A 27,748-nucleotide genomic window follows, 5' to 3' on the forward strand; every position below is an offset into this window, starting at 1 on the left:
TGTTTCTTGTATAAATTTCAATAACGTCCAAATAGTAGACCTAAATACCCTTCATTGAACGAAATCTTCATCGCCTTATGGTTTGAATAAGATGCTTACCTTCTTGTGGTTCCAGAGCACGTTAACGGAGGGTTTCCCGCGGCGGAAGTCGCTCTGGTCGATGACGTCATCGTGGATCAGCGACGCCGAGTGGATCATCTCGCTGATCATCGCCACTTGCCGCTGCGACGGCAGCAGTGCACTGATAATACAAACAATTCATAACAGTAACTGTCAATGTTGGTAATGGAAAAAAATAACTATTGTTTATGAACATTTTTTTATTATATAAGACTAATATTTGATGGTGTGACGACCTCAATCCTTATCGGAGGGATTGCCCGGAAAACGCGCAAAGTCGAGAGGAGTGGAAAAATTAAGGCGACGCCTTTGCACAGCAGTGGGATCGAATAGGCTAGATAAGATAATACTAATATTATAAACGCAAAAGTTTGTGAGGATGTTTGTTACGTTTTTGACATAAAAACTATTGGACAGCCTTTGATGAAATTACAGTAATATAGCTCATAAATCAAAATAACACATTATACTGTAATGTATACAGATACATACGCAGACGAAGTATGAGCGACCGATAGTTATATAATGCAATGATGAATAGCGGGACCGTTGCTTTCGTTTGGAAACTGTGCTGGTGCATATTGACAGCCAAAAAAAATTGTTTCGCGATGAAATGACGAACAAAGATAGCACGACAGTGAAGAAGCTAGCTAGTATTTTAACTAAGACCTTTGTCGGGTTATTTGACGAAAAGAACAGACAGGGTTAATGTGGTCGGTCATTGAACTCACAACCCACACAAGACAAGAAGGAAAGAGCCATAAGTTATCACAAGAAAAGGAGTTTATTATTGCGTTTGATAATCATGAACATACAGAGATAAGTCTAAAAAGTAACAGTCAAAAAAGTATTTTGTAAATAGTTTTAGGTATTGCGAAGAAGAAGTATGACAACGTAACAAGGCAATTCGAATGTCTCAAATTGTTAGCCTCAAATGAGCTACTGTAACCTATTGTTGGTAACCGCAAACGTTTTCCTGCTTGACCACACATACATTAGCCGAAGAAAACGGCTGTTTATGAAAACGTTATAGCTGGTGCGTACTGCGTACACATTACTTGCAAGTTGCCTATATTATGTAAGTGAACTTTAAACCTGTTATAATACGTAAGTTGATTTCGTATCGGGATAGTGGAGCCACGAATAGTTACCTATTGTGCTTATTTTATCCGTTTGTCCTTGACCTATATGTTATTTGTGCAATAAAGTATTACTGATTGATTGAATCGTTAAAAGATAAGTCCGTTTTTAGGGTTCCGTTTTTAATATTGAATGAATGTAAATGCTCTTCATAACCCTTTTATTTATATATACAAAAACATTGTTACTACAAATATCGTCAGTGTGCGGACCTACCAGTAATCATGTCATTAAATACACGGTGAGAGTAAAGTCAAGGGTAAATTAGCTTTAATAGATTCATAACAAGGTCAAATTAGGAAACCGCCACAAACTTCAAGAAAAAGAAAATAATTGATTAGTAAAAAAATATTTTAGCAAAATATGACTGCTTATGCGTTTATAAAAATATTATTTGAACTTAATGAACCCGAAAATTGCAACAGATCGCAAACAGACCGCAAGGAAATAATTGGACGCATTTATCTTAATAAGTTTTTAAGTCTTTGAAATACTCAAAAAATAGATTATGAGAAAATAAAGTATAGTTTATATCTGGCAACTTGCGGTTGTGCCAAACCCAGTATGGATAACAGGCTTTTAAGTAAGTGAAATAAAAAACGGACACCTTTTCGGTAAAATATTAAAATCAAAACATTGCTAACACTCATTACGTTATTTACTGCTTATATTAATTAATATTCATTATGTTGTCACATACTGTAATAGTCTTGCTGATCGAAAGACCCTTCTCCGAAGAACATGACAAGGTCACTACAATATTATCACAGCATTCTCTCTATTTCAAAAATCATTTGTCTAATCCACGTGTAGACAAGTACAGAAGAGTATCAGACTGTATTATCACATTTTCTGTTTAAAATATTCTCCGCATGTATCGAGCAGTCCGTCCACGGCAAATCATAGCAAGCGTGAACTCACTACATAACCATATTCAAACATTGCTATTCATTTATTGAAATAACCCCATACGTGTCCAGGATACGCATTCTGGGTTTTCCGTACGTTCATCTGCTAAGAGCGTTTTAAAATACCACATGGCATATGGAAACGACAAGCGCCTTCGTAACGCCTAATTTGAGGTGACAGGTTAAAAAAGCTAAGCTAAAAATCGGAGACAATATTGCGGTTCTAAGATTAAGTGTCTAAGATCACGTTCATTTTAATTTCCACCAAAAAACAAAAAGGCTTTATGTTGAAATGAAATAGCCTTTTACATCACCAATAATAGAAGGCACAATGCTCATCTCGAGTTTTATAGCGAAAGGTCAGTCGAGTGTGTCTTTAACAGCTAGCGGCCGTTCAAGGACGTCCACTGGACCTTGAACTATGAGCGATGCGGTATCCAACCGCAAAAATTGGCCAAGAGTTGAGCAACCCGTGGTCTAGAGTCTAGCTCAATGGAACCATTGGCAAACATTCACTGGCCGATTGTAAGCGTAGTTCCGACAAAGCTGGTTTCATCTAATGAAGAGTAGATCGCACCATTCTTCGTTAGATAAAATTTCGTAATATAAGTTTGTTTTCCAATTCCGAAAGATTACCCAACTCCTGTGGCTTTTGTTGGTTGATGTAATAACAAGCATTTATGGAATTTACGGAATCATGGTGGTTAAACACGATAGTTTTTCAAGAAAATATTTGACTTTCTTTACTTTCTCGCAACATTGTATTGCATAAAGGAGGGTTTATTGCCGCGAGAAGCCGACTCCGAGACGTGTCTGGAGAGAAAATGTCATTAACTCGCGACTAGATTAAGATAATGGCGAAAAACGAACAAATCACGTGACATTCATCATAACGATCAACGTTAATAGACAGTTTACTCATAAACGGTCCGTGAAAAGCAATTTACTTCTAACGATTACATTCACAACATTACTAAATTGTAGCATGTGACTACTTAATTTTAAAGGATTATAATAGTTTCACCGCAAGGGCGTGGTCATAAAATAAGACACAGTTTTTTTTCTCATCATCCAAGGTGAGAGACAAGGTGAGCCCATCGCCCATATAATGGTCCCACATACGGACACAACTCTGTTGTTTTTACAATATGGAAGATATATAAGGTGGTATAAAAGTACGGATAATTCCGGATATGGCAGGGGTCTAACAGCGTTCGGTGGACACGTTTATGACAGGTTTTGTTTAGCGGTCAATAAAGGGGTTGTAGAGTGCATGAGAGGGGACCTAGGATGTTCCGTTTCTGAGGTATTAGCGAAAACTGGGGGCTTTTAATATGTTAATTCCCTAAGTACTAAACACATTTCTGAAAGAATCGCTTAGGTCCCCTCTCACGAAATCTACACTTGTTCTGAGCAACTTGTTGAACAAACTATTTTACTGAATGGATGACAACGCGTGGTATTATTTGTTTCTCTACTTTTTATAATCTATATTTACTTAAAAATAATATCCGTAACCGAAACTACCGGAAAATCCGTAATAATTTCATATTCATATTATAATATCCGCATCCATATCCTTAACGTCTCTGCTCTTAATTCAGCATAGAAGTAGTGACGGATGTACTGACCTGTTTTCTCCATAGACGTGATAGTTGACGGCGCGCGCCATGAGTATCGAAATCATGGGCCTGAGCGCCTTGCCCTGCCCGTCGAAGTAGTATGTGGCTATGGTGTTCAGCTCCTCCTGGTTCGTGTTCCGCTCCAACTCCTGCGGGAAGAGGGACTACATTCGACTAGGGCTCTAACTTTTTGCAATTGATACATTATCTTAACATAAACAGCCTATTATATGTCCCACTGCTAGGCACAGGCCTCCCGTTAATCAACCGGAGCGGGTATGGAGAATCCACCACACTGCTCCACTGCGGGTTCGTAGAGATGTTGTGATACTATACATATTGTTACAAAAAAGCATTGGAGGTGCCTGTCAAAACAGCTATTCACCGCAACTAAAAATGTCGATGGAAGTACCACATCGGTGAAGTGTTATTGTTTAAAATGTTCCAAAACATTAGTAAAAAGTTACATATTTTTATATCTCAAAATAATATTTGCTTCCATCCTATTCTTCGTTCTATTTAATGGTACTTTATCCTAAACCAAGCAGATTGACGAGTGGCAGTTGGCTTTCCAATTAACAGGAGCGTGAATGTAATGCTAAATCTTTCAACACTTATCAGATCTAGATACCGCTTGAAAGTTACAACAAAGTGCACAGACAGGCTGACATTGCGTAGGTAGGCTATATCAGTTAAGCTATAACGGGGTCTCATGAACGTTCTGATTATACGAGTAAGTACCAAATTACGAAAATGTCCTATTATATGGCAATAATAGTTATATTTCGAACTACTCCGTTTGTAAGTAACGTGATAATGATATGCGTTCTCAACTTTCCAGAAGCCCTAAGCACATGATTTCTCTATATTATTTATTTAACACACCATCTCTCTTCTACGCAAACTAAGCGGTTCTTTAGAAATACAGTAATATAAGTGTATACATTTTACTAACCACAGTGATAAACGTATAAAAACCCCGCGTTACGAAGTTCGTAGTCAATGCTACGAGCAAACGGATCTCCAAACTGGTTGAGCAACAGGTTAATCACCTACAATATTATTTGAATTATATAATATGGAAATTTTATCCCATTAAATTCTAGTATGTATACATTGTATAAATGGGTTAAGTTTACGAAAAAACATGTTTTTGTTATGATTCATAAGGATAGTATATGATAATAATAAATAAGATACTTTCTTATAAACCGGCTTTTAAATTAGTGACAATTGGAAATATGACGCATTTGACAATAATACGTGATCACGTCTCTATACACGGAAATTACAGCGACAGATCATAATTTCTTTCAGTTTATGACAGTCGCCATACGAGAAAGGGTCGCTTCAGTACGCAGATGAGGCAACCAACATTAGTTACAGGTTGTTGCAAGCTGACGAAAGCGCTTTGCAAGCGTGGACAATACAAATCGTAACATTAAAATTGCGAAAATCCCCTAAATTGTCATTGCCATACATCCACTAGTATTTTACTTAAAAAAACCCGCAACGGAGTCTTAACAGCATACGAATGAGTTATGAATTTCGTAGCGCATCACAGTTAGGCAACATGTGTCCCACGAGTTGTCAGGTCAGATAACTAAAACCATCCTCGGGTCAAGGCCGTGCTTTGTTATGCGCAGATAATAATTTATTAAATTAAATACACGGTTTTGTAATTTCGCCAGAAAATATGTTGATGAGGTAACACTATAACTGGTCAGTAAATCCAAATTCTTAATCTTCAAAATTATCTAATAAACAATAGCGCTTAGAAAGTACGCCGTGTCACAATTGTTTATGGTTATGACAAATAGCAAGTACTGTAAAAATGTGTGAGTATTCACTGCGGTGTAGACGAGACAACCCCTGGTTTGCGAAATGTTTGCCTCAGGACGGGTTTAGTATCTGAGAGCATACCGTAACACATTGCTTCAAACCGCACCTGCTAGTGTCAATATATCATATATAATTAGATAACGGCTGAATACTTTATAAACTTATAAACTTTTATCAGGTCGAGTAAAACTTTTGCAAATAAAAAGAGTCACTTGGAAATCTGAATAGCAAAGAAGATAAGGGGAGTTAGCCAAGTTGTAAACGATTTCGAAAATCGACAATGACAGTGATAGATAGATAAAATCTTTATTTAGCTATCATAATGTACATGATTATCACTGTCCTGTTTTCATAATCGTTTGCATTTTGGCTATGGCCCCAGGTCACGTTTTTTCCCGTTTAATGAAACGGTATATCAAACGGATTGTAGTATTTTATCTTTCAATAACATGCACATAATACTTGATACTAAATAAAGGGCCCTGAAGGATGTGTGGTGTTCAGGCATTTCTGCAAGTTGCTAATGTTATGTTCCAACACAGTTTACTTGACATAAGCAATAGTTGGCGGCCACTACTGTGGTTTCACGGCGCACCGTAAATTAGATAACAAGGTTTCTGAAATTGCCATGTCACCGTGCGTAACTTAAATTCTAATTGACTGACCTTTACAAAATTAGACTTGTTTAAAAAAAACAACTGCCAGCCTATCAATATTTCAAGGTTCGTGACATCACTTACTTCTAGTGGAGTATAGGACTCCTCAAGAGTGACAAAGCTTAAAACCTCCTACGATCAATCGACTTGTGCTCATTAGACGTATATTAAATACTTTATTACTTTTCTTTTTACTGAAAGATAATTCAGATTATCCGTAATAAATTACAGGTTGCAAATGCAAGTTTTTCAATAAATAAAAGAAAGTTTATTTAGTTCTGCTGTGTGTTAAGACAGAAAGAAGGTCAATGTCCAAGTTTCGCGCGGTTTCACACACCGCACTTTCCATCTCGGCAGTCGCAACACCATTCATTATTACGGTACACAAAAATTAACGTTCGGTGTTCTAAAACGACGCACTTGTTACTATTAAATATATGCGTAAAAGCAATTAGAAGCTAGTAAAAACAACTAATTGGCGTTATTAAAGAAATTAATATGTTCAAAACAAACAAACGTGAAATAAAACGTTGCAAAACTCCTAAAAGGAAATAACTGTCTGTAACTATAAAAAGAAATATTACACCAAATGCAATAATTGTATATACATGTATGTAACTAACTGTTACATCCGATATTTATTTATTTCAAGATTTAACTACACACAAAGTGAATGTATAAGAATTATATATGACGGTAAGAAAAAAATTGCGTTTAACAAACATTAAAACAATTAAGTATATTGCTTTTACCAAGAATACAAATATCGTAATTATACGCGAATTCTTTAGCAAAAACTAATAACCATGTCCGAATACATGCAGTTCACATAGTGGTGTAACTTTTATGACGTCATTTTTGTGTTAGACAGTACAGTAGGTTTAGTGTAAACATTTGGTACAAGGAATACTAAAAGAGTAACAAAGTGTAGTAACATGGGTAACGAGGATTTAGAAATGTGAGTTGCAGCACAACATTCATACGGGCCTAGTTTTAGACGAGTTTTCCAAACGGAAAGTAGGCGAGCGGGCTGTCTCCGCAAACGCGAAGGTTGCGGATCCGGAGTCAGTAAACCCTTGCACTGCCATTTACATTCTTTCGAATAGCTACATTATTTCTTCCCGTATTTTTTTACTGCTTGAAAAGCATAATCTATTGAAAATTATTTTACGCAAAAAAAACTGCATTATGTTAATGCCTCCATTGTTCAGATTATCTTTTCAAAATATCAAAAGTATGCACTTGAAATTCGTAATTATAATTATATTCTGAATAAATAATAAAAAAATATTGTTTGTTGGTTGTTTGTATATGTCGTTCTGCAATAAAGTATTATTGATTGATTGATTGTTTCATTTGTTGAAATTACCTACACATTTATGTCTTTACGTCATATTTCGCATCTTATTTAGACGTAGAGATAAAATACCTAATGAAGATAAAAATTACAAGCTCAAATGTAAGCGGCAGCACTGACTGTTCCTAAATTTTGACAGTTCTCCATACTGTCCAGCTAAAATTCGTGATAAATTGATATAAAATGTGAAGCAACGTGGAGTGTATACCGTCCGAAGGATGAGTTACGAAAAAGAATAGCAGCCATTTGGAAAAAGGCGCGTTTGATTGAAAATAAGTTTTTTGTAAGTTTTTTTCTTTCTGATCTTTAGGGAATAAATATAACACTATGATTTTGCAGTTAAACGCTGCGCAAAGGGTTTATTGAAAAAATATAACCAAAACAATATGCTTGTTTACTCAAATAGTATGGGGAACTGTCAAAATTTAAGAACACTCAGCAGTAGCGAAACCTGATGGGGAAATAGGCAGATTTTATCCGCATTGTGTTCGAACAATATATATATAATATACACATTGCAACAAAATAATAGCAGAATTATAAATCGGTTCAAATATCTGTATTAGCCAGACACGGTCACTTTATGTAACGGCTGGCGGTCAGATGACCTTGCCAGGTGGGACTGGAAGAATTATTAAAACAGACGTGAAAGGTAAAAAACCGGGTGCAACATTACACTAAATGTTGAAATAGTAATTATTTGCTACGAAAGTTGAGGTTCTTGGACTCTTTGTAAAGGCGGTAAAAATAGATTATATGATTATTATCATCGGAACTATGACTGAGTTACAATCTACGGCGTTCGTACGTGTTGCGAAGCTTCACATACTAAGTGGTGTCTGCAAATATGACTGTATGTTTATATTATTTTGAGAGTTATTTTTGAATTGATATTTATATTATCTATTTTTAAACAGTTCGTATCCTATGAGCTTCCAAGCTCAAAATAAACTTTTTTCTTCAGTAGCCGCAGATTAAATAGTATAGGATGAGGTATTCAGCCTGTCAAACGGTATCTGCGAGAGCAATTATCGCCGATGCGCGAATTGCACAACTTGCTGCCTGCGCGCCTGCGCGTTAACACGTCGTGACTTTGACACACTTGCCGATCAATGGACACAGCGCCGATCAATACACTCACAATACGCCCAGTTTGTTTAGATAATAAAATAAACAAACACATAACAAGTGTTGATTGCAAGATTGATTGAAACGCCCAACTCTAATGGAATCTATTAAGTTAAATCGAACTGTATAACTAAATTTATTTGGACAATAAATGTTGTTTAACCAATTTCGTTTTTAATTTATATTCAATCACTAACTTCACTAAGTTCTGCACGCAAACCCAGCATGTGCCACAGGCCTACAAATGGTTGCTCAAAAACTTACTTTAAACAAACAATAATATAAGAGACATATTTTAGGACATAAGACCGAAGAGAGATACGATCAACTTGTTATCGTTTACATATCCGTGGGATGATGAGATTGCCAAATACTTGAATGTTCTAATGGCCTGCCACCTTATTTGTGTAGCATACACTTCCGACAAGAAACAGGTAGTGTTAACAGGTAGTGACGAAAATTCAACTAAACATTCTTTAACCCGTATAAACAAGCAAGTCCTTTATAAAAAAAAGTGTCAAGATATACAATAACAAATACTGCAGAAGCAATGCAATCATTCGCGTGACTTATGATCATGACATGAACAAGTCAAATTAAATTTTAAAATTCTTTAGTTTTTGTAAAATACGTATTCCAATCTTTGTTATTTACAAATACTAATTCCTTGGAAAACATAATATTTTATAACGCTTATTTTATAAAGAAAAAGATAAATTATAAATATGCACACTTTTACCTATAGTTTACTCGTACGTGAAGTTCGAGATGAATCTTTAAAATATTTGAATTATTTAATAATGTCGAATTATCATCATCTCCCTAGCATTATCCCGTTTTTCACAAGGCCCGCTTACCTAACCTGAAAACATGACAGGTCCGGTTTTCTACAGAAGCGACTGCCTGTCTGACCTTCCAACCAGCGAAGGGAAAACCATCCCAATACAGGTTAGGCCACCTACATATTTAATAATGTCGAATATAATCACGTTTGTAACTGTCATGGAAATAGGAAACCGGCCAAGTATTTTCAAAGATATCACAGATACAGTAAACTTACTATCAGACTGTTCCTTGCGGTATATTATGACAAACATTCTTGGGGAATTAATAGGTATAAAAATAGCTTCACAACAGAGTGACACTATAAAAGAAAGCGAAAGCCTAGCTTTTTCAAGGCCGCTTAAAGGTCAATCCTCTGATTATTTATACTCGATGATCGTAAAAGAAGATAGTTGGTTGTGCTTTAAAATCTACATTATTTTTATTAAAATTAACACATAACATAAGCTCACGACTATATTCTCAATTGGGCTAGTCCGAAGTATATCCATCGCAAGATGAACTGAGTACCCACGCTTCACCGAACTTTCTGTTAGACCAACGTGATAGGTGAGGCTTATCGCAGTCTATATTGGTCAAGCCAACTGTGCAAGTGAAATCGCACTTAAATAACTCATCAGCGCAAGTCCGGTACCGGGGATCAAACCGGCGCTCCCCGTTTGAGAAACAAGTTGGTGGCACACAGTACCACAAAGACTACCTTGAATAATTATTTGCAGTTTATTTAGTAGGAAACAGATTCAATTTTGGAATATCATTTCAGCCCCATTAGTCTAAGCTAGGTAATTTTAAAAGCTTAATTGGCTCGCGTTCGGTTTTTTGGGAGCAATTTAAGTGCGATTATAAATGCGGTTAAAGTCTGGCGCAGCGTCTATAGAACAGCAATATGAAGTTCTCCTGGAAACTCGACTCACCTGTCGAATATCTTCATATATGCCGTTGAGGTCATCCTCGAGCAGGCGGTATGGGTCGACGATCTGTGTGCCGTAGTCGGGCAGCGAGCCTGTGCTGGTGCTCTGTAGGCTGGAGGCGAGGCGGCGCACCAGCCCTGCGCCGGCGCCGGCCGCCGCCGCGCTCGCGCCCGCGCCCGCCGACCCGCAAGGTGGTCCGCATGTCGTCACTCTCTGGAACAAACACACTATCGTCAAGAAATTCCTCCTTTAAAATAGGCTACAATATACAACAAAAAAACCTCCTTTTAAAGAAGCGACCTCAAGATAATTAGACATAGATAAATCATCTCGGAATACCTAACAATGATAGATCACACCACCGTGTCAGCCTAGTAAACAGTTAACAATACAATGAAACAAATGACGCTAGGGTACGTTAATGAAAAACGGTTGTAGTAGACAGTTTGCTCTATGCCTACCTAAAAGTATAGATTTCTCAACTCTAAGCCACAATTGGGAACTTTTATCATTTTCGACTTGCAGAGTGCGTATTTGATTCTTTATTTATTCAATCCAAACACCATGTGACAGTAACCTATATATTTCTCGTGGTTCAATAAAAACGGCGGTAAGTTGCGGTAACTTTCCTCACGACTCTACTCGGCTCGTAGAAAACCTGTAACCGATGCGGTGGGCCGACCTACAAGCCTGCATTTTACCGGAAAAGTGGAAATTGTTTGGAAATTGTTTACGCCGAGAAAAGCTATCTCGATATAGGTAGCGATTATATTAGTTATATACATAGTTGAACTTATAAGTTTATTTTACAAACTTCTCATTAAATAGACAAACGTACTACTACTAATTATATTCACAAGAAACAATATGAACACGGTCAAGACAAATAGTGATTGTTTGTATAAGATACTTTAATACCTCCCCGATTTGCGTATGCACCGCCGATGTCAGGACGGCATAATAGTAATAACAGAGTAGGACGTGACAGCGAGCACTCGTCAGGACATATTAATGTGCGGTTACTGCTTTTAGCATTAGGTAGTGCGCAGGAACACGGAGGGTGCGGCGTGTGGCGTGCCCTTAGCTATGCGCGGCGGCAGTGACCGCGATACGCGTTTGCGCAACACGGTTTATGCAACTGCAGCGAGTGCAGTCCGCACCTGATGGGCCCCGACCGGCGCGTTGCAAAACCGCACGACCAACACACGTATTCATTTACTTACCAGACATGTAGAACTACTGCGCGATTTTTATTTAGATAAATATCTACAATTTCAGAAGACGAAAGCTCGGAAAGACTAAGGCCGGTCGTTGACCCGGATTCCGCCGTGATTACCCGGCGTGAAGGGGAAGATGTGCTTATCTTTGCATAGGTAAACTCAAAATACTCAATACAAAAATATCTTTATTCAGTTGGTAACATAGTTACACTATGAATCGTAAATTTTTATATAAATATATTTTTGTCGAACGTTTCATTCACCTAAAACTACTGCAGCTTCGCACAACCTGTATAGCCGAGAAAAGATAGCTCCTAGAAAATTTTTGGCACAGACGGTCCTAGACGGTCTTAAAAAAGAAAAAATATTGAATATAATTTCAGTAATTGGCTGACTAATATTGGTTCCCGGGCTAAGTTAAATACTTAGTCATTAACTTCGAAAATATTCGCGAAAGATTGATTTAGGTAACAATAAAACCCTTGACGCAACTTAGAAATTTACTAATGGGTACCTAATTTATAAAATACCACAATTAGCAAATAAGTTATTCAACGCTTAGTCGAAATCGTTAGAAATAATTTCCAATTATTTCAGTTTACGGAACCTTGAGGTGTTTAAATAATTTGTTGCGTCATGCTACGACGATGAGGACAATAAACAATTAAAGCTTGGGAGCAAAATGAAGCAATTTAAAATGAAAATCGAATAACTATATTTAAACTAAAATGGTAATGAGATTCTCAATATGACGTGTGATGATCCAACGCTGATCCATCGCGACGTGCGTGCGCAACATAAATAATTTCCAATTCACTTCACCCATGTCAAAGCTTACATTATCTCAGAGACTGGAGGAGGCGTATTAATAAGACATTGTATTGAAAGATAATTATTACAGCCATAAATAAAATTAACCAGGCCCATAATAATATACCATCTTGATCGATAAGACATTCCTAGTGCATGCAAGTTTCTTTCCCAGTTTATTTTAGTACTCTTCACAACGGCGTGTCAAAAGCAGTAATTACACTTATCATTTATTTATGAAAAGTTGTACAAGAGGAATGCAGTTTGTATCGATTGTACAAAAACGGCAAGCATACCAGTAAAATTACAAGTTAAATACACGTCTTAAATACTTATTTAAGCACCGCATACCTCTCATAACCGCGGACGAATCAATAATAAATATGTATCTTTGATGGGCTTTCCTAGTAGCAACACGTAGAGATGTGTTGAAGTTTAAACAAAGGCTGTGCGTAGTTTTTTATTTATCTATTTAAAAGCTTATGTATTTAAGACAATACCATGAAGTCACGAGTAATAAATCCTTGAGACCGGGCAAACAATTGATCTTGTTTAAAAGAGTGATGTGAATTTAAATGTTGTATTAATTAATTAAAAACATGTTTGTAGTCCTTCGACGCCCTTTGACAAGCCTGTGTCCACTCGAGCGGTACCCGGAACTGCAAGCTTTTGCCGAGAGTTGCCGGGGAACAACCAACTGCCTTTTACATGGAGACCGTCAATAACTTAACGAAGAAGGCCATGACGAGACTCGCAGAGAATGTATAATTGCTAAAAATCCCCGTAATGATACAAGAAACTGCATATTGTTGTTTTTTTTATCGTGACTTTATAAAAGTTTATAACCTGATATAAAGAAATACCAGAGGAATAATTGAAAAGTAATATTATAGTATCGAGTAATTGTGGCAATAATTTAAGAGCCACCGCAGACTTTCGAATCAATTTTTATACAAAATGGTTTAAGGACCGCCTTAATACGTGATAATTAAGGTTACGACTGTAGGTTGTTTTCATGTCTATCTTATAAATAAAGTTAATATATGACTTTATACAACTGTAGATAAGACTACGTTTTAATAGTGTTTTGCTTTACGGTAGGATTGTTTTAGATAAGATCGTTTCAAAAATGATGCAAACAGTTTGGAGTCAGTATATGAACATAATGATAAAAGCATCATAAATTATCACCATCACAGTACAAAACGAGTGCATTCAATGAGTGGATTCAATCGTTCGAAACAGTTTATCAAAAACCGCTCAAACCAGTGCATTATGTGTACTTATCTAACACCACACATAACTCCTGCAGTGAAATGTAACACTCCAACAAGAATACCTACTAGTATCGAATATGACGTACATTTCAACACGAATCGTATTTTATACACTGTTTTAAACTGAAGTTACATTTAATAAACAAAGTACCACCGAATACCGAAACCAGTCAGAACTCGATAAACTACTGTCACTGAACATTTATATCGTGCACAAGAACAACAAAATGTAGAGGTTTGAGTTTTTAAAAAGGGTAGTCCATTCTTTATGGTGTTTATTGTGCAAGTTCATTTGAAAATTGATTTACAAAAACATACAACTAGCAGCAAGTCACATACTCATAAACTGCCTATATACGTCCCACTGCTGGGCACAGGCCTCCCCTCAATCAACCGGAGGGGGTCACATACATAATATTAGATACAAGATACTGTAGTCTCCATCGCCAAAAACAGGTTATCATCATTTATATCAGGGGCTTAGACATTAAAGTATACGTAGACAAAGTACGATGAAGCTGCTATTACAAGTTGGTAAAGGTTCAGAATGTATTCCAAGACAAGTCCTCGCGACCAGCCAGGCAGCAATCAATCACGTGCCATGCGGATGAGCATGCATGTGTTCGAATAGGAACCCGACTGTGGTTAAAAAAACAAATCCGTGATCGATGCAAATAATGAACAACATTGCCGCACGTAAAATTGCATGTGTCCGCACCGACCGCACATAACAATTAAAACCCGATAGAAAGTGAGCGTTCCAAACACTCTTGCATCGGCGGGCTTGCTCGAAATAGAAGTGAACAGCGATTGACACGTCCTGTTAATTGATGAACGGCCGAACGTGGGCTGACTTATCGCACGAAAAGAAAAGTTGTTTTGATTAATGACGCGAGATTACAACTGTAATCAAAGTGACAAAATTACTGAATTTGCAAGAGACGAAAAGCTCATTACATGTTGGTGAATTGGTAATTAAATGAGAATTAAGAGTGATTGGTCAATATTGTCCGTACGTGTTTGAGCGGAAAACAGAGGTCTCTTTGTAGAGTAGAGGGTCACCAGTCGGTCTAAACAAACCTTATTGTAGTCCGTGGCAAAGGTCGCGCGCTACGAGGCAACTTGCAACTACGACTCAACGCGCCTACAAAAGACTTCAACGCGCACGCTTTTAGCGTACATATCAATCTTTATAGTCTGATGCACATTAATTCCGGACCCAGGGCAAGGAAGGTTATAATATCGATTCATCTATTTCATACCACACCTTAATTTAAAAAAATGTAAGCTGAGATTGAACCGTACGTCATAAATACGTTAGAAACATTATGTAGGCACAATTATTGGCTAAGTCGGAAACATATTTTATCTTTATAAGATCATCGAAACATTACCGGCTGCGAATGAAAGGTACAATTTGGTTCACGTGAAGGTTAGGTATACATTCGGCCACAAGGTTTCCGTCATTAGTAATTTTAGTACTAATGTTGGTATAGAGTAGTCCTGACAAGCAATCGTGCGAACACAATCATTAAAATAATGTCGGAAGGTCACCGCTACGTATAATAAAATAAGAATATATTCTTCATTGCGGTTTATAGCTATTTTACAATACTACATTATTATGAAAAACATGTTTTGACTAAATTCAAAAACAAAAAAACTATATTTACCTAACTGCATATTTATTTTTAATTAGTGTTTTGTATAGTAACCACCATTATTATGAAAAACATATTTTGACGAACAAACAAATGTTTGACGTGGGTTAATCCAACTGAATTTTACATGGAAATCGACAATAATTGAAAAGAACGTGGGTTAGGACCCATGTCAAAGTGACCTTCTTTTACCTTCAATACACTCACATTGACGTATCCCAACCCACGTTCTTTTCAATTATTGTCGATTACCATGTAAAATTTAGTCGAATTAACCCATGTCAAACATTTGAAAATTACATCTTTAGTTTGAAGTTCATCAAAATATGATAATGTTCCTAATAATGAGGGTAAATAAAGGTCACTTTGAATTATCCAAGCGACCTATAAGCCTTATTATCTAAGTCCGTTTATTAATTTCAATTTGATAATACACATTTCTGCCTACCTTGGTATGTTTGACAGAAACCGAACCATGAGGTCAATATCAGTGCTTAGTCTAACTACAGTTATTATGCAAAATTACCCCCTAGTCGAGAGGTTTGCGTGATCAAGTAAGCTAGGTAACCTAGGTACCCTGACTTTGCGAGAACGCCTAGAACCTACCGACGAGGACACGACACCTCATCAAATAAATTAATAATGTTCAATCAACCATCAAATTCGTTTAATTGCATACTTTACGAGTACAACTCCAATAATACAGTCTCTATTGTTAATGAAACGCAACTATAAAATAGTTGTTCCAACTCATATACGTGTATGTGAATTGGCTCTAGGCTCTTTGAAGGTAAACACTCTATATTCATCTTTATTGTACACTAAAATATTTTTGAAAATATAAATAAGTGCAATATTCAATATTCTTTCTACAGTAGGTGGGTTACCTACTGGCGATACAGGAAGTACAAAATTCAACAGGTATATAAAATGAAGTGCGGTTTTACATTCGAGCAATGTCAAATTTCTATTGTGCCTACAAATTATCTATAGTGATGCATTTGTTGTGAAATTTAATTAATAAAAATATCCATAAAACTCTACTTGTATGGCAATAGGCTCGCCCTCTATCGTAAGGGACTTAAACATAGCTGACGAGGAGTGGGTGTGTATACTACCACTGCCTACCCCATCGAAGGTACAGGCATGATGCTATAATATGATATTAAAACTTAACTAATTTAGGGTCCCTTGCATAATAAAAGCTACATATTTTTATGTTTAAAAGATGCTACCTGATAGATAAATGAAACAGAAAAAAAATTAAATTCAAAATTCAATAATCTTCTTTTCAATATACCATTTCTTTATTTATTTATTTTTATATTTGTACGCCTGCATGGAAGCCGAACACACCACAACATTGTTATATTTTATATTATTTTACTACCTTTTAGTATAAAGATAGTGTTCTCGCAAATCTTCATCTAAAAATAAAAAAAATCAAATTTTAATTTTTTCGCAAATAAATTAATTTCATTTGATTTTTGATTATCAAGAGATTTTTAAATATTTGTTAGTATAATACTTAATGGGGTGGGCAGAGCCACAAGTAATCAAAGACAACTTACAGCTACTGTAACAATTATTATTTGTTATCTGAATCTTTTTGCGGTACGTGAGTATTACCACAGGATAAGTATGTAAAGCTAGTCTTTACAAAAGCTCGCAGCAGTTTATGACTCATTCACTATAATATAAAAGTGCCCGTTATCTCTCAAGGTAAACGAAGGGGAACGAGCGCCAATCATTGATATTTTACATTTTCCGCATTTTCGAAAACAGCGTGCAATTTGGTCGTGTACTAGGTTCAAAATAAATTATTAAATTCTGATTACTAAATAGAGACAGATCTAAAACCAACGAAAAACATTTTCTTTTTTCTATTTTACTTATTTATATATTTTATATTTCATTTTATCACGTTTTTATGACGTCACAATATGCTTTTTCATACAAATTCGACAGCAATGTCGTGTTTTAACGTACCTATAGTAAAAAGTAATTGATTGGAGTAGTTGAAAACTAGCCTATTATTTTTCGTCTGTTACGAGGTATTTTGAGTTAGTTTTTGTCTGGATCATTCTGGGCTTAGTCTATCGAAACTTAATGAGTTTTATATAAATTATCGTGATCACTTTCTGAAACTGTCCTTTGTTTGATAAGAACTTTGCAGGCTTGAATCGCCTGCTTATCTGAAAATGTAAGACGATTCCGTGCTCCGGAGGGCACTTTAAGCCGTTGGTCCCGGCTTATTAGCCGAAAAAACACATTCACCGACCTGCAGTAGAGCAGCGTGGTGGTGAGTGATTCATACTCCCTCCGGTTGATTGAGGAGCGACCTCTGCCCAACATGGAGACGTATATAGGCTTTTTATGTTTTTATATTATGTATCGTGGTCTATGTACAACATACTACTTATGGTCTATCTCTGGTACAGCACTCATAAAAAATATTATGTTAAAATCTACAACTACAGCGAACTTAAAAATTATTGTAATTTAATTTATCGACAATGAGTAAGTAGTAAAACTATCAAAGACCCTGCATGAATTAGAGGCTATAATTTATAGCGTTTGTTAATACTTAAAAAGTAGACCTAAGCAGTAGTACGAGGTTCGGTACACCGTTCACTGCGGGTAATGATCGGAGGCAAATCACAGAGCTCTTCATACAGGGCTGTCATTTTTACCAAAACAAGACGAAAATTATCAAAAACTATTTCTAGAAATTCCTTAAGGAAAATTAAAAAAGCCATTTAATTTTTAGTGTAATATTTCTTGACGAGTAAAGAAAGAAGCGGCCTGTGGATGCGGCATTTGCCCCGCAGTGGGATCTCATAGGCTGAATTAATTGGATTTTGTTGTAACTAATCAAAGACGAATTAAAGTTTTTAAAACGTTTAAGTAACAAAATGAAATTACTTACAATTTTCTTCTAAGCCGATAAAAATAACGATTCCCTAAACCCATTCGTGGGCATATTTTTCGTCCAAGGACAATTCCATATATGTTATGCAATCTAAATTCTGTCAATAGTAGCCCAGACAGCCCTGTAGTAGTGGAATGTGGGTCGAGCTTGGGCGCTGCCCGCGAGGTCGCCAGCCAAGGACGCCTCGTAGATAGCCTTTGCACCGACTATCATACTAACCATCAAAATTATGTATTTACTATATTCTTCAAGTACCTATAGCTATAAATCGACAAACATTTCGGAAGCTTTGTTTAGCAGAAAACCAATTATAAAATATTAATGGAATAATTACAAAAATAAAATATGTCTTGTTTCCAATATTCTTGTTTTTCTTCACGTAAATTAATTAATCTTCTTTATTACATTTCTATAGTACAGCATGTCACAAAAGTCAGGTACTAAAGGTGCCTTTTACACTCAAAGACTGGACTTAATTCACTTTAACGGCCCACGATAAAAATATATTTATATTTTAAATGTATTTTAACTACCTATGTAAATTCTAAGATTCTCTCGACCTTTTTAAAATTCTCACGATTCTATACAATGTATTATGCGGGTGGGAGCTTTATGTTTCATTGAAAATAATCATAATATTATTGTTAAACGTGCAACAAAATTATCTATACCAAGGTAAACGGCGTACCACAATTTGGCAATCAGTTTAAATACCTATCATTAATGTGACCAATGATAAATTTGATAACGACTACAATTTCTATTATCGATTGCAAATACTCATAGTGAGATAGAAATAAGATATAGATATAACAGCGACTTACTGTTACGAAAATATATCTTTTAAAAATAAGTTCGTTTAGAGATCTCCGTACAGACGTATGTCCGTCTATTGTCGCTAAAACAAGATTCCTGTTCCACTAAGTTACACGACAAAATGACTTTGCCTATTGAGTTAGAAGGAGGGCGAGCATTCAGAGGATGAACATAATGAATATTCGACACAAGCAAGTATATTACTCGAGTATCTATACATGAATAAAACATATTTGAAACACTGAGAAAAGGATAACATGCCATAAGTCGCGGTGCCATCTGAACGCGGAGTCAAAAACCAGTTCTCAGCGTTGTGAAAACTTAGAAGGTTAATCATTTACAACACTTTTAATTGTAAATCTATTCAGTTTGGTTGCAGAAGTTTTTAGGTCGTACTACGAGACCGATAGAAAAGCGGGTTTGGTGGAGAAACAGTTTTGACCTTAAACCGTAGTCCGTCACACAGGCTTGGCATGTAGGCGACACGCACATCGATTAGTCCTAGGGTCATCTCATGCCTGAGAATAATATATCAGTCTATCATCGCAGAATTTTAATAACACCCTATGAGTAATAACGCCCTTCATATGGTAATCTGTGTACTAATGCATGACGGCATTCGATACTTAAATATCAGGATATTAATCTTATTGTCCTAATTAACATTCATGTCCAGGAAACATCTAATATATCTAAAGGCAGGTATATAAAGGTTATGGGCATGGCTACTTTGTGTTTTGATTAAATTGCTGAGACACAGCGAGTTTGTGTCAAAAAATAATTTGATAGTTTGATAGCGTCTCATGTCTCAACTATCTGTCTTAAGACAACAAGTTGATTCCAATCCTCAAATTGGACCAATCATCGTCGAATTATGAGTAATAATAGCGTACAGAAACCGCGTAACTCTAGTAATATTTTGAACCAATTCTTACAAGGGAAGTTTCTGTAATAAGCGAAAAATCTTTTGGCATTGAAGATACGATTTCGCGGATACGTCGTAATGATTATCGCGATTTATTAGTTTTCACGCAGTAAGTAACTCTAGACCGTACGTTACATATCACATACGAACAGTCCCGCCTGCAATCTCTGACGGTGCTCGATTACAGTTTCAGTGCAAACCGTGCGTGCGTTGCTACAAGCGCGCGTCACGCTCTCAAAAGTCCTAAATTATTATTGCCTATTAATGAATCTACCAATGGATTTCATTCAACAATCACCTTAATGGGTAAAAATTACGTTGTCAGGGAATTATATTGCACAATTTAACCTAACGACAACCTTTTGCGACCATGAAAAATAAAAATAATTGCCACCAAAAACCTAGACAAATTAGTTAATATTTAATGTGCTTACATACATCGTCATTACACAAATTCAATGTGTGTAATCTTGGGACCGTTTGTTCAATATAAATAAAAGTTAGGGACCATGTCAAATAAGTTTGTCACGTGCGCAAACGACGGCAATTAATATTGCTTCGACAGACAGTGATGAGTTCATTGTTTGCAAGTAGTAACCGAAACGCGTTGCTCAATGATGGTACCGGGCTAACGTGCGGCCCGCAAGGACGCCAGGTAACCGCCGCCGCCGGCTTCTGCAGTTATTAGAATTTACCTATTTGACGCATCATTTATGTGTATACCTGACGCCGTGAGCCTGCATGATTTTTGAGCAGGACATCGTTGTATCTACATAAATCAACAAATCCACAGTTGAATATCGTAATGGCTCTGACTATCACATAAAGCTTTGAAACTGCACTTAACAGGTTATATTATGAGAAGGTATTTAAACCTCATGTCCCTATAAAATGACTAAATTTCAAGGGACATGAAGTTACATGTTTTCGCATGTCACAACACAATCTTCGGCCTACGCATCGCGCTTGTAATTAGTAAATTACCATAAAGAGGTTAATAAATGATTAGTTCCAAAATGATTGATTTGCCATTATTGTAATTCAGTCCATTACTGTGTCTAATATGTCAACAGATTTTCTGAACAAAACAGAACTGAGAACAAAACAGTTCTAGACAAAACTCTGAATTGCAAGCTCAAAACAAAATTTATTTTAAGACGGAAGTAAACAAATTAGGTTCTACATTTCAACAGCTTTGTATGCCCTTTTGTATTGTCATCACGTAATTTAGGATTCAAGAAAATGTTGTAAGTCGAAAATAACATATGCTAGGTTGTGTGCGTTGCCGCAAACTCTTATACAATGATGTCGACTGAACAAATAGTTATGTGTTCCGCATTTCTACTAAGCTTCTTTTACGCATGACGTTACGTGCGGCGGTTCAATCGACCGGTACATCTACCTAAATATACCTAATACACTAACGCCAGTTACTTAAACTAGCCATTCATTCGATTTTCGTAACAGCTTGCTGAAAACATTGCAACATTTTCCATCAGGACTGCAAATTATACTTTTTAGCCGACGTCACAAAGTTTACACCCCTTTTTTTTATGACTTTGATAGCCAAATATAGACGGTGCGTAGAAGGTTTCTTCGAAATTGATTATTCGCAGGCTTTGAAGAATGTTATGTTAAAATGCCAGGGTCAAATAAGTGGCCACAAGCAATCGACATCAGAATATATTTTCTGTCAATAATGGCACTGAATGTGAGTTCCACAGTAGAAAGGAATTTATATTAACGATAAAGTTTTTCTTGAATATACGCGCGACGAGTTGTTGTTTGTCACGCGCGGGTTTCCTGTAAGTGTGCTTTCCCGTGCAGTATTTGCTACAGCAAACAATTTCTAACAAATGGACTAGGCTAGCCGAGTTCCTCATAGCACGTAGTTTTTGCGGGACGACACGCAACACCGAAGACAGGCACCGAGTGGTGTCTCGCGACAAACGGGGTCAATGTTCGCCAAATGAACTAGAATAAATAAGAAAGGCTATGGCACTCCTTCGACAGGTTACTTACCCAGTTTTCGCGGTATTAAAAATTCAACGAATCATCTCACAACTTTCACTAGCAGTTGGCCAATGTGTGCGACTTATGGAGATGGTTAGTAAGTCGAAAATGAGTTTAACACGTTTATAGTGGACAGTGTTAAGTCATTAAAACCTGGCCGACAATGGCAACAGCGTAAATGAGGACATGATGACGACCAAAGAAATCGGATAGTAATTCAATTGCGATTGAAGAAGCAAATGAAATATTAATGCGAAAAATAATTGTTGCTTAGAAAGTTTTGTGCGAGTAGTAGAGATTGGTTGGGCATTGCATGCTCGCACGCTGCGCGAGAAAGCACGACGCCGCGCGCCTCACGACAGTTGCGGGCGCGGCGCAGGCACAGCCCGCAGCCGCGACCGCCCGGGCCCGCCGCGTCACCATCTATGCTATTACAATAGTTACCTACTATTTCAATAAACATCAATGTTTGTCTATTACAATCTTTATCGTAGATATAGTAAATTAGATAAAAGCACAACGAACCAATTGACGAAAAAAAGCGTTGGATAATCATAATGATCAAACTTTCTAGGTATATTGATAACAACAATGATAATGTTTTACCAATTATTTTTTACCACTGAGTTCAACAATGGTAGGTATCTGATTTCGAAACACAGGTTTGCTTTGTTTGTCGAAAGTAAAAGTCATGAATACAGAGAAATTCACTGGACAAACCCAACAAACCTGCCGCAAACGACCCACTGCGCGCTGACTCGCGAAGATTTCACTTTTATCATTTCCAATGAATGATCCTTTTCTACACACCTTTCTACTAAACGTACAATACAATCGATTATTTAAGTAATGTTTGTTATGGTTTCATACAGAAAATCGTATTATTTTACTAATCAGCTGACTGACTACATATAGGTTACTGTCACGCTGTTATGTAAAAAGGTCCTTCTTGGGAAATGACATAATAGGTACTTGAAGCATGTATTCATTGAAGGTCAAATTTTCAGGCGTCCTTTTATACAAAAACTATAATGGAATTTCTTCCAAAGCTTCTTGGATAAACTTATGAAAATATAAACTAACCTGACAAGTCTTTCCAAATAACCGAAATGGAGATGGTCCGGGAGGTTTGAGTTTCACAAATACAGTCTGTCTTCGAACTTTATGTCCGAATTGACACATTAACTTATCTTGAACACGAGCACAGAGCCTACTCGAACTTAAACACGCCATAGCTACAACTGCTACGAAACGCTTGAAGACATGAACTACCTAATGTACAACACATAGGGGATCGCCTTTTCCTCCCCACTTGCTTACAGCTGATTGTCAAACGCCATGATTATAAGTAGTGTTGCCAGTTATAAAATAATGGTAGAATTATATTACCTTTATAAATATTCTTTTGGCTTTTGATACTTGTAGATTAATACTCTCCTTCCATTAAAGATTATATTATAATTTAATCTGTAACTGGCATAAGATTTATTTTATTATTTTCATAATTTGGAACTGCACATCTGTGGTAGATACCTAATCTCATTTTTTTTACCGATTGGAGTGATTGAATGAGTAGATTACACAGGTGGGAAACCAGCTTAATCAATCAACCCAATCAAATATTCAATCTGATTCAATCGATGTCCACCTGACCTGGGATCTGTCAACTAGGTATAACCTAAAAAAATATACAATTATAGAAATAGAGTTCTTCTGTTTGTCTGTGTTGTTTTTAAATTATCAAAATGTTGCCCCGTGTTTATCACGTTCTAAATGTTCTCAAATCTATTGAAAGGAATATATTTCAGATGTTTGTGCATCCTCCAAGAGGTAAAAACTTCGTATTGTTACCATGTATATAAAAAAATATCCATATAAATAAAAAAATATTGTTTTCAGAACTCCGTTAGTATTTTAGTAATTACTTAATACAAAAATGCCTATTTCAGAGCTTGCTCTAGCGTACATTCATGAGAATAAAACGCCAACACCGCAAAAGAAATTTTCTTTGAAAGACCTTGTTGGGGATGGATTTCTAATGGCTGTGCCGAAATTCCGACGAACTGTTGAGAAAAGATTGAAGCGAAAGTTTGGCTCGCCAGAATACGTGTGGAAGATGCTTGTCCCAAAAACGAATATCAAAGTTTGCAGTGACTGTGGTCACCACCATGAACGTGGACGCCTTTGTGGTAAGTTCCTGTCACATACAACTGTTTAAATGTTTATAAATTAGTCTTTTTTTCCTATTATTATGTTACAATGCTTAAGAATTCAACAGGGGATACCTACATTAAAATAGCAATCCTGATTTCCGTTTTTGTGTTGTTATGAACATGCATACAAATCTATGATTAAATGTAATCAAAAGTAGATATTTGTGTAATATTAAGTAACAATCTGTTAAAAACAATAATAATGTTAATTTTTCAGGAAATTGTTACAAAAAAGTAGAGCAAGAAACAAAGGAAATTCAAGCTAAAATTAAGGAAAAGCTTGGCCTTGAACCTATTGAAAAAGATGTTGTCGTACTATATGAAGGAGAAAATCTTCCAGATGAGGTAATTATAGCTGTCAAGAAATCTAATAATAGCTGTAATACATATTAAGATTTGTAATGCCCATAGTATAAATAAGGTCTTAGAACATTAGCATACAACTATGGCTTTCTTCTAAACATCACTAATAGGTATCTCTACTTATTGAATTTATATTAAAAAGTACTTGGTCTTGGTAGTGGTACTTGTCTTATATAAGAGAAACATTGTTTTTCTATTTGTAGATAAGAATTTTGGAGAAATATTTTCTTGTTTTAGTGTGATTTTCAGATTCCAGCATTCTTATTCATTTTATATAATACTTATAATTAGAGCCCTAATCAGAGACAATATAAATGAAAGTTTGTTTTTTAATGGTTTAAAATCCTATAGGTATGGATATTCATGCATTTTTTTGATTTGTTTACAGCCCAAGGAATTCTGGCAAGGTAAAAGGATAATAGAAATGAAAAAGGAGCGACCACAGTGGTTTAGCAAGAATCTTCTCCAAAAATCTACTCAACAGCCATCCAATGCCACCGACGTTAAACCTACAGACTTAGCTTAATTACCTATAAATAGTTATATTAGTAGTGTTGGAAAATTAATAAAGTTAATCACATATTTTATTTCCTTATTTTATTTTAGAAGGATTTCATTACCAAGGTTAGCACTAAACTTTATTTATAAATTAATTTAATAACAATAAGTCATCGATGAGGCACAAAATAAAAGGTAACTGAGAGGATACCATTTTTGCCTAATGTAGTGATAGAAACAAACACCTCTCCTTTTTGATGATTATTTTAAAATGTGTGAATTTCATATAGACAATTTCTTTATAATTCAATAATGATACACATTAGTGGACTGCTAAATAAAATATGAATAAAAATGTACTTTTACAAAAGTATGTATGTGTAAAGTATGTAGGTTTTTCTAATTATCTGCTTATATTGTGCCTCTTACATACATATGGTTAATAAAATACCTAAAACTAATTGTATTAAATCATATTATCAAAAGAACTTTGAACATTCTCCATATTTTCTATTGAATCTGGTTCACTTTCACCAGTAAAGTGACTTTCTACATGTGTCTGAAACTCTGAGAAAACTACATCTTTCTGAAATATTTGCCCACACATAGGACATATCTTATCAAACGGCTCCTCATTAACTTCCTTTTGAGATTCATTATTTTTTTTAAATGCAGAAGTGTTCAGTTCACTAAAATTATTATTGTAAGTACTTGAATCTGCTGGTGTAGTCCAGTTAATTAGACTGTCACTTGTTTCTATTTCTTTGTGTTCCGAAGTTGTTATTTTTGTATTGTTGGCTGCACAAGTTGGACATTTATACCCATCTGCAATTAAAAGAATATACAAATAAAATTAAACTTTTTTTATAGAAGTATGGCGACAAAATGGTATGGTCAGAAAGATCTACTCACCTTGCACTAGAGCCTCTACTTTTGCTAAAACTAATTTCAAATCTTTTTCTTGTTGAGCTAGTTCTTGCTTCAAATGTTGCAGCTTTTCAGTCTGACTCCGAATTTCCTTTAAAGAGTCTGTTGCAGGGTCCTCCATGTAAGTGAAGCCAATGGAGTCCACATTCAACATCTCATCATCATCCTGTAACTGTGCCATCTGTTCATACTGCTCAACTAGCTGTGACTTCTCCTGGATGTAACTGTTAATTAATTTTAGAGAAATCTCTTCCAAACTAGATTCATTGTACTTTTCCTGGTGGTTTGAACTCGATTTTGGAGTACTGTGAATGTATGTGTTTGTCCGTAAAAGAGGTTGCTTCACCTGTTCTTTTAATTTATCAGGTCCCTTTAGCTTAGAGATTTTGGTCCAAAGGTTTTTGTTTTCACAAGAGACCATAAATACGTGGTGCATAAGTTGCGACTTTTGTTTTGTGAGTTCTGCTATCTTTTGTTGCAAATGGGCTTTCTCATCTTCTTGAAGGGGAATGTATTGAGTACCTTCGCTGGTCTTCGTCATGTCTAGTTTTAGGCGCATGTTGTCTGCTTCTAAGGCATTGATCCTCCGCTGGAGCAGTAAACAACGATCTCTCATCGCGTGAAGGGCCAATTCGTGAACGCTGATGTTATTGTACTCGCCTTTGAGCGTCGTTTGATATGTCGAATCATTATTAAAACTCACTATTGACGATGAATCCATTATGGCATTATAATATTTATGGCAAATACAATGTTTACACTAAACTTAGTGTGAAATTTAATGAATTATGAATTTAAGAAAGAAAAGATTTGATTTGATCGAAGAATGAATGAAATCTAGCTGTGGACGTAGTATTACTCTGTCTAGCTGAAACAGCTGTTTCTGTCAGTCTATACGTCAATATCATCACGATGACGTGTTATTGTTTGTTTTTTTTTGTTATGGCACTAGTGTCTTTGTGCTTCTTTTTCTATTGTGCTAATGACTATAAGATTGGGAAACGAAAAGGAAGGAAAGACAATCGGGAATGGATATTTACAAAAAAATAGGATCAATATTACAACAATATTACACACTAAAGGCGTTGTTTGTTGTAAATCATGAATAAATAATATGATTCTTTTTGTGCTTGGTTCATATCATGTATCTTTCGAGCTTTTTGCATTCGTTCAATTTAGTTCATTCATTGGGCTGTCTGCTGTCTCAATAGATGCCATGCCATGATCTTTTTTTTTTATATAATGGCTTCGCAACGCATTTAGCCATTATATTATATTATGTTTGGCCAAATACAAGATGCCATGATCTTTGCTATGCACGCCGTGTAATCTGCTTGGAACGAAACGAATGTTGTCGACAGGCGCCATATTTTTTAATGATGTTTGACAATTGTGCTGGCCTGTGATTGGTTAGCGGTGACAGCCATCTTTATCGGCGTCCTGTCAAAAATGTGACAAACTGTGTGAGCGAGTGAAGTAAGTAGATAAGCACAAATACGCTTATCTTCTCCACTTTATCTTGTAATACAAAGCCCAGTGAATCTTTTCGCATGTATTTTCTTTCGA

At 36.0% G+C, this 27,748-nt stretch overlaps 3 protein-coding genes across 3 annotated transcripts in view; 1 reads left to right on the forward strand and 2 right to left on the reverse strand.

Annotated features, from left to right (window-relative positions):
• Positions 1–23,510, reverse strand: part of LOC126369848 (all trans-polyprenyl-diphosphate synthase PDSS1) — a 45,921-nt gene extending 22,411 nt beyond the window's left edge. Inside the window, exons 1-4 of the mRNA XM_050014412.1 lie at positions 23,265–23,510; positions 10,531–10,740; positions 3,800–3,939; positions 100–241 (exon numbers count right to left, since the gene is read on the reverse strand). Coding sequence (XP_049870369.1) covers positions 100–241; positions 3,800–3,939; positions 10,531–10,740; positions 23,265–23,414 — 642 coding nt within the window. The 5' untranslated portion in view covers positions 23,415–23,510. The remainder of the gene's footprint in view (positions 1–99; positions 242–3,799; positions 3,940–10,530; positions 10,741–23,264) is intronic.
• A 308-nt stretch (positions 23,511–23,818) lies between these two features.
• On the forward strand, positions 23,819–25,344 carry LOC126369904 (39S ribosomal protein L32, mitochondrial). The gene is made up of 4 exons (XM_050014506.1): positions 23,819–24,011; positions 24,131–24,370; positions 24,612–24,739; positions 25,146–25,344. Exons 1-4 carry the CDS (start codon positions 23,927–23,929, stop codon positions 25,281–25,283), a joined length of 591 nt encoding a protein of 196 aa, XP_049870463.1. The 5' UTR covers positions 23,819–23,926; the 3' UTR covers positions 25,284–25,344.
• LOC126369903 (protein spindle-F) lies at positions 25,338–27,065 on the reverse strand. Its single transcript, XM_050014505.1, has 2 exons — positions 26,168–27,065; positions 25,338–26,080 (listed from the first exon to the last, which is right to left on the reverse strand). The coding sequence occupies exons 1-2, from the start codon at positions 26,901–26,903 to the stop codon at positions 25,722–25,724; spliced, it is 1,095 nt and encodes a 364-aa protein (XP_049870462.1). The 5' UTR covers positions 26,904–27,065; the 3' UTR covers positions 25,338–25,721.
• Positions 27,066–27,748: the final 683 nt, after the last annotated feature.

This window comes from Pectinophora gossypiella, chromosome 9, assembly GCF_024362695.1.
Source record: "Pectinophora gossypiella chromosome 9, ilPecGoss1.1, whole genome shotgun sequence".
NCBI lineage: Eukaryota > Metazoa > Arthropoda > Insecta > Lepidoptera > Gelechiidae > Pectinophora > Pectinophora gossypiella.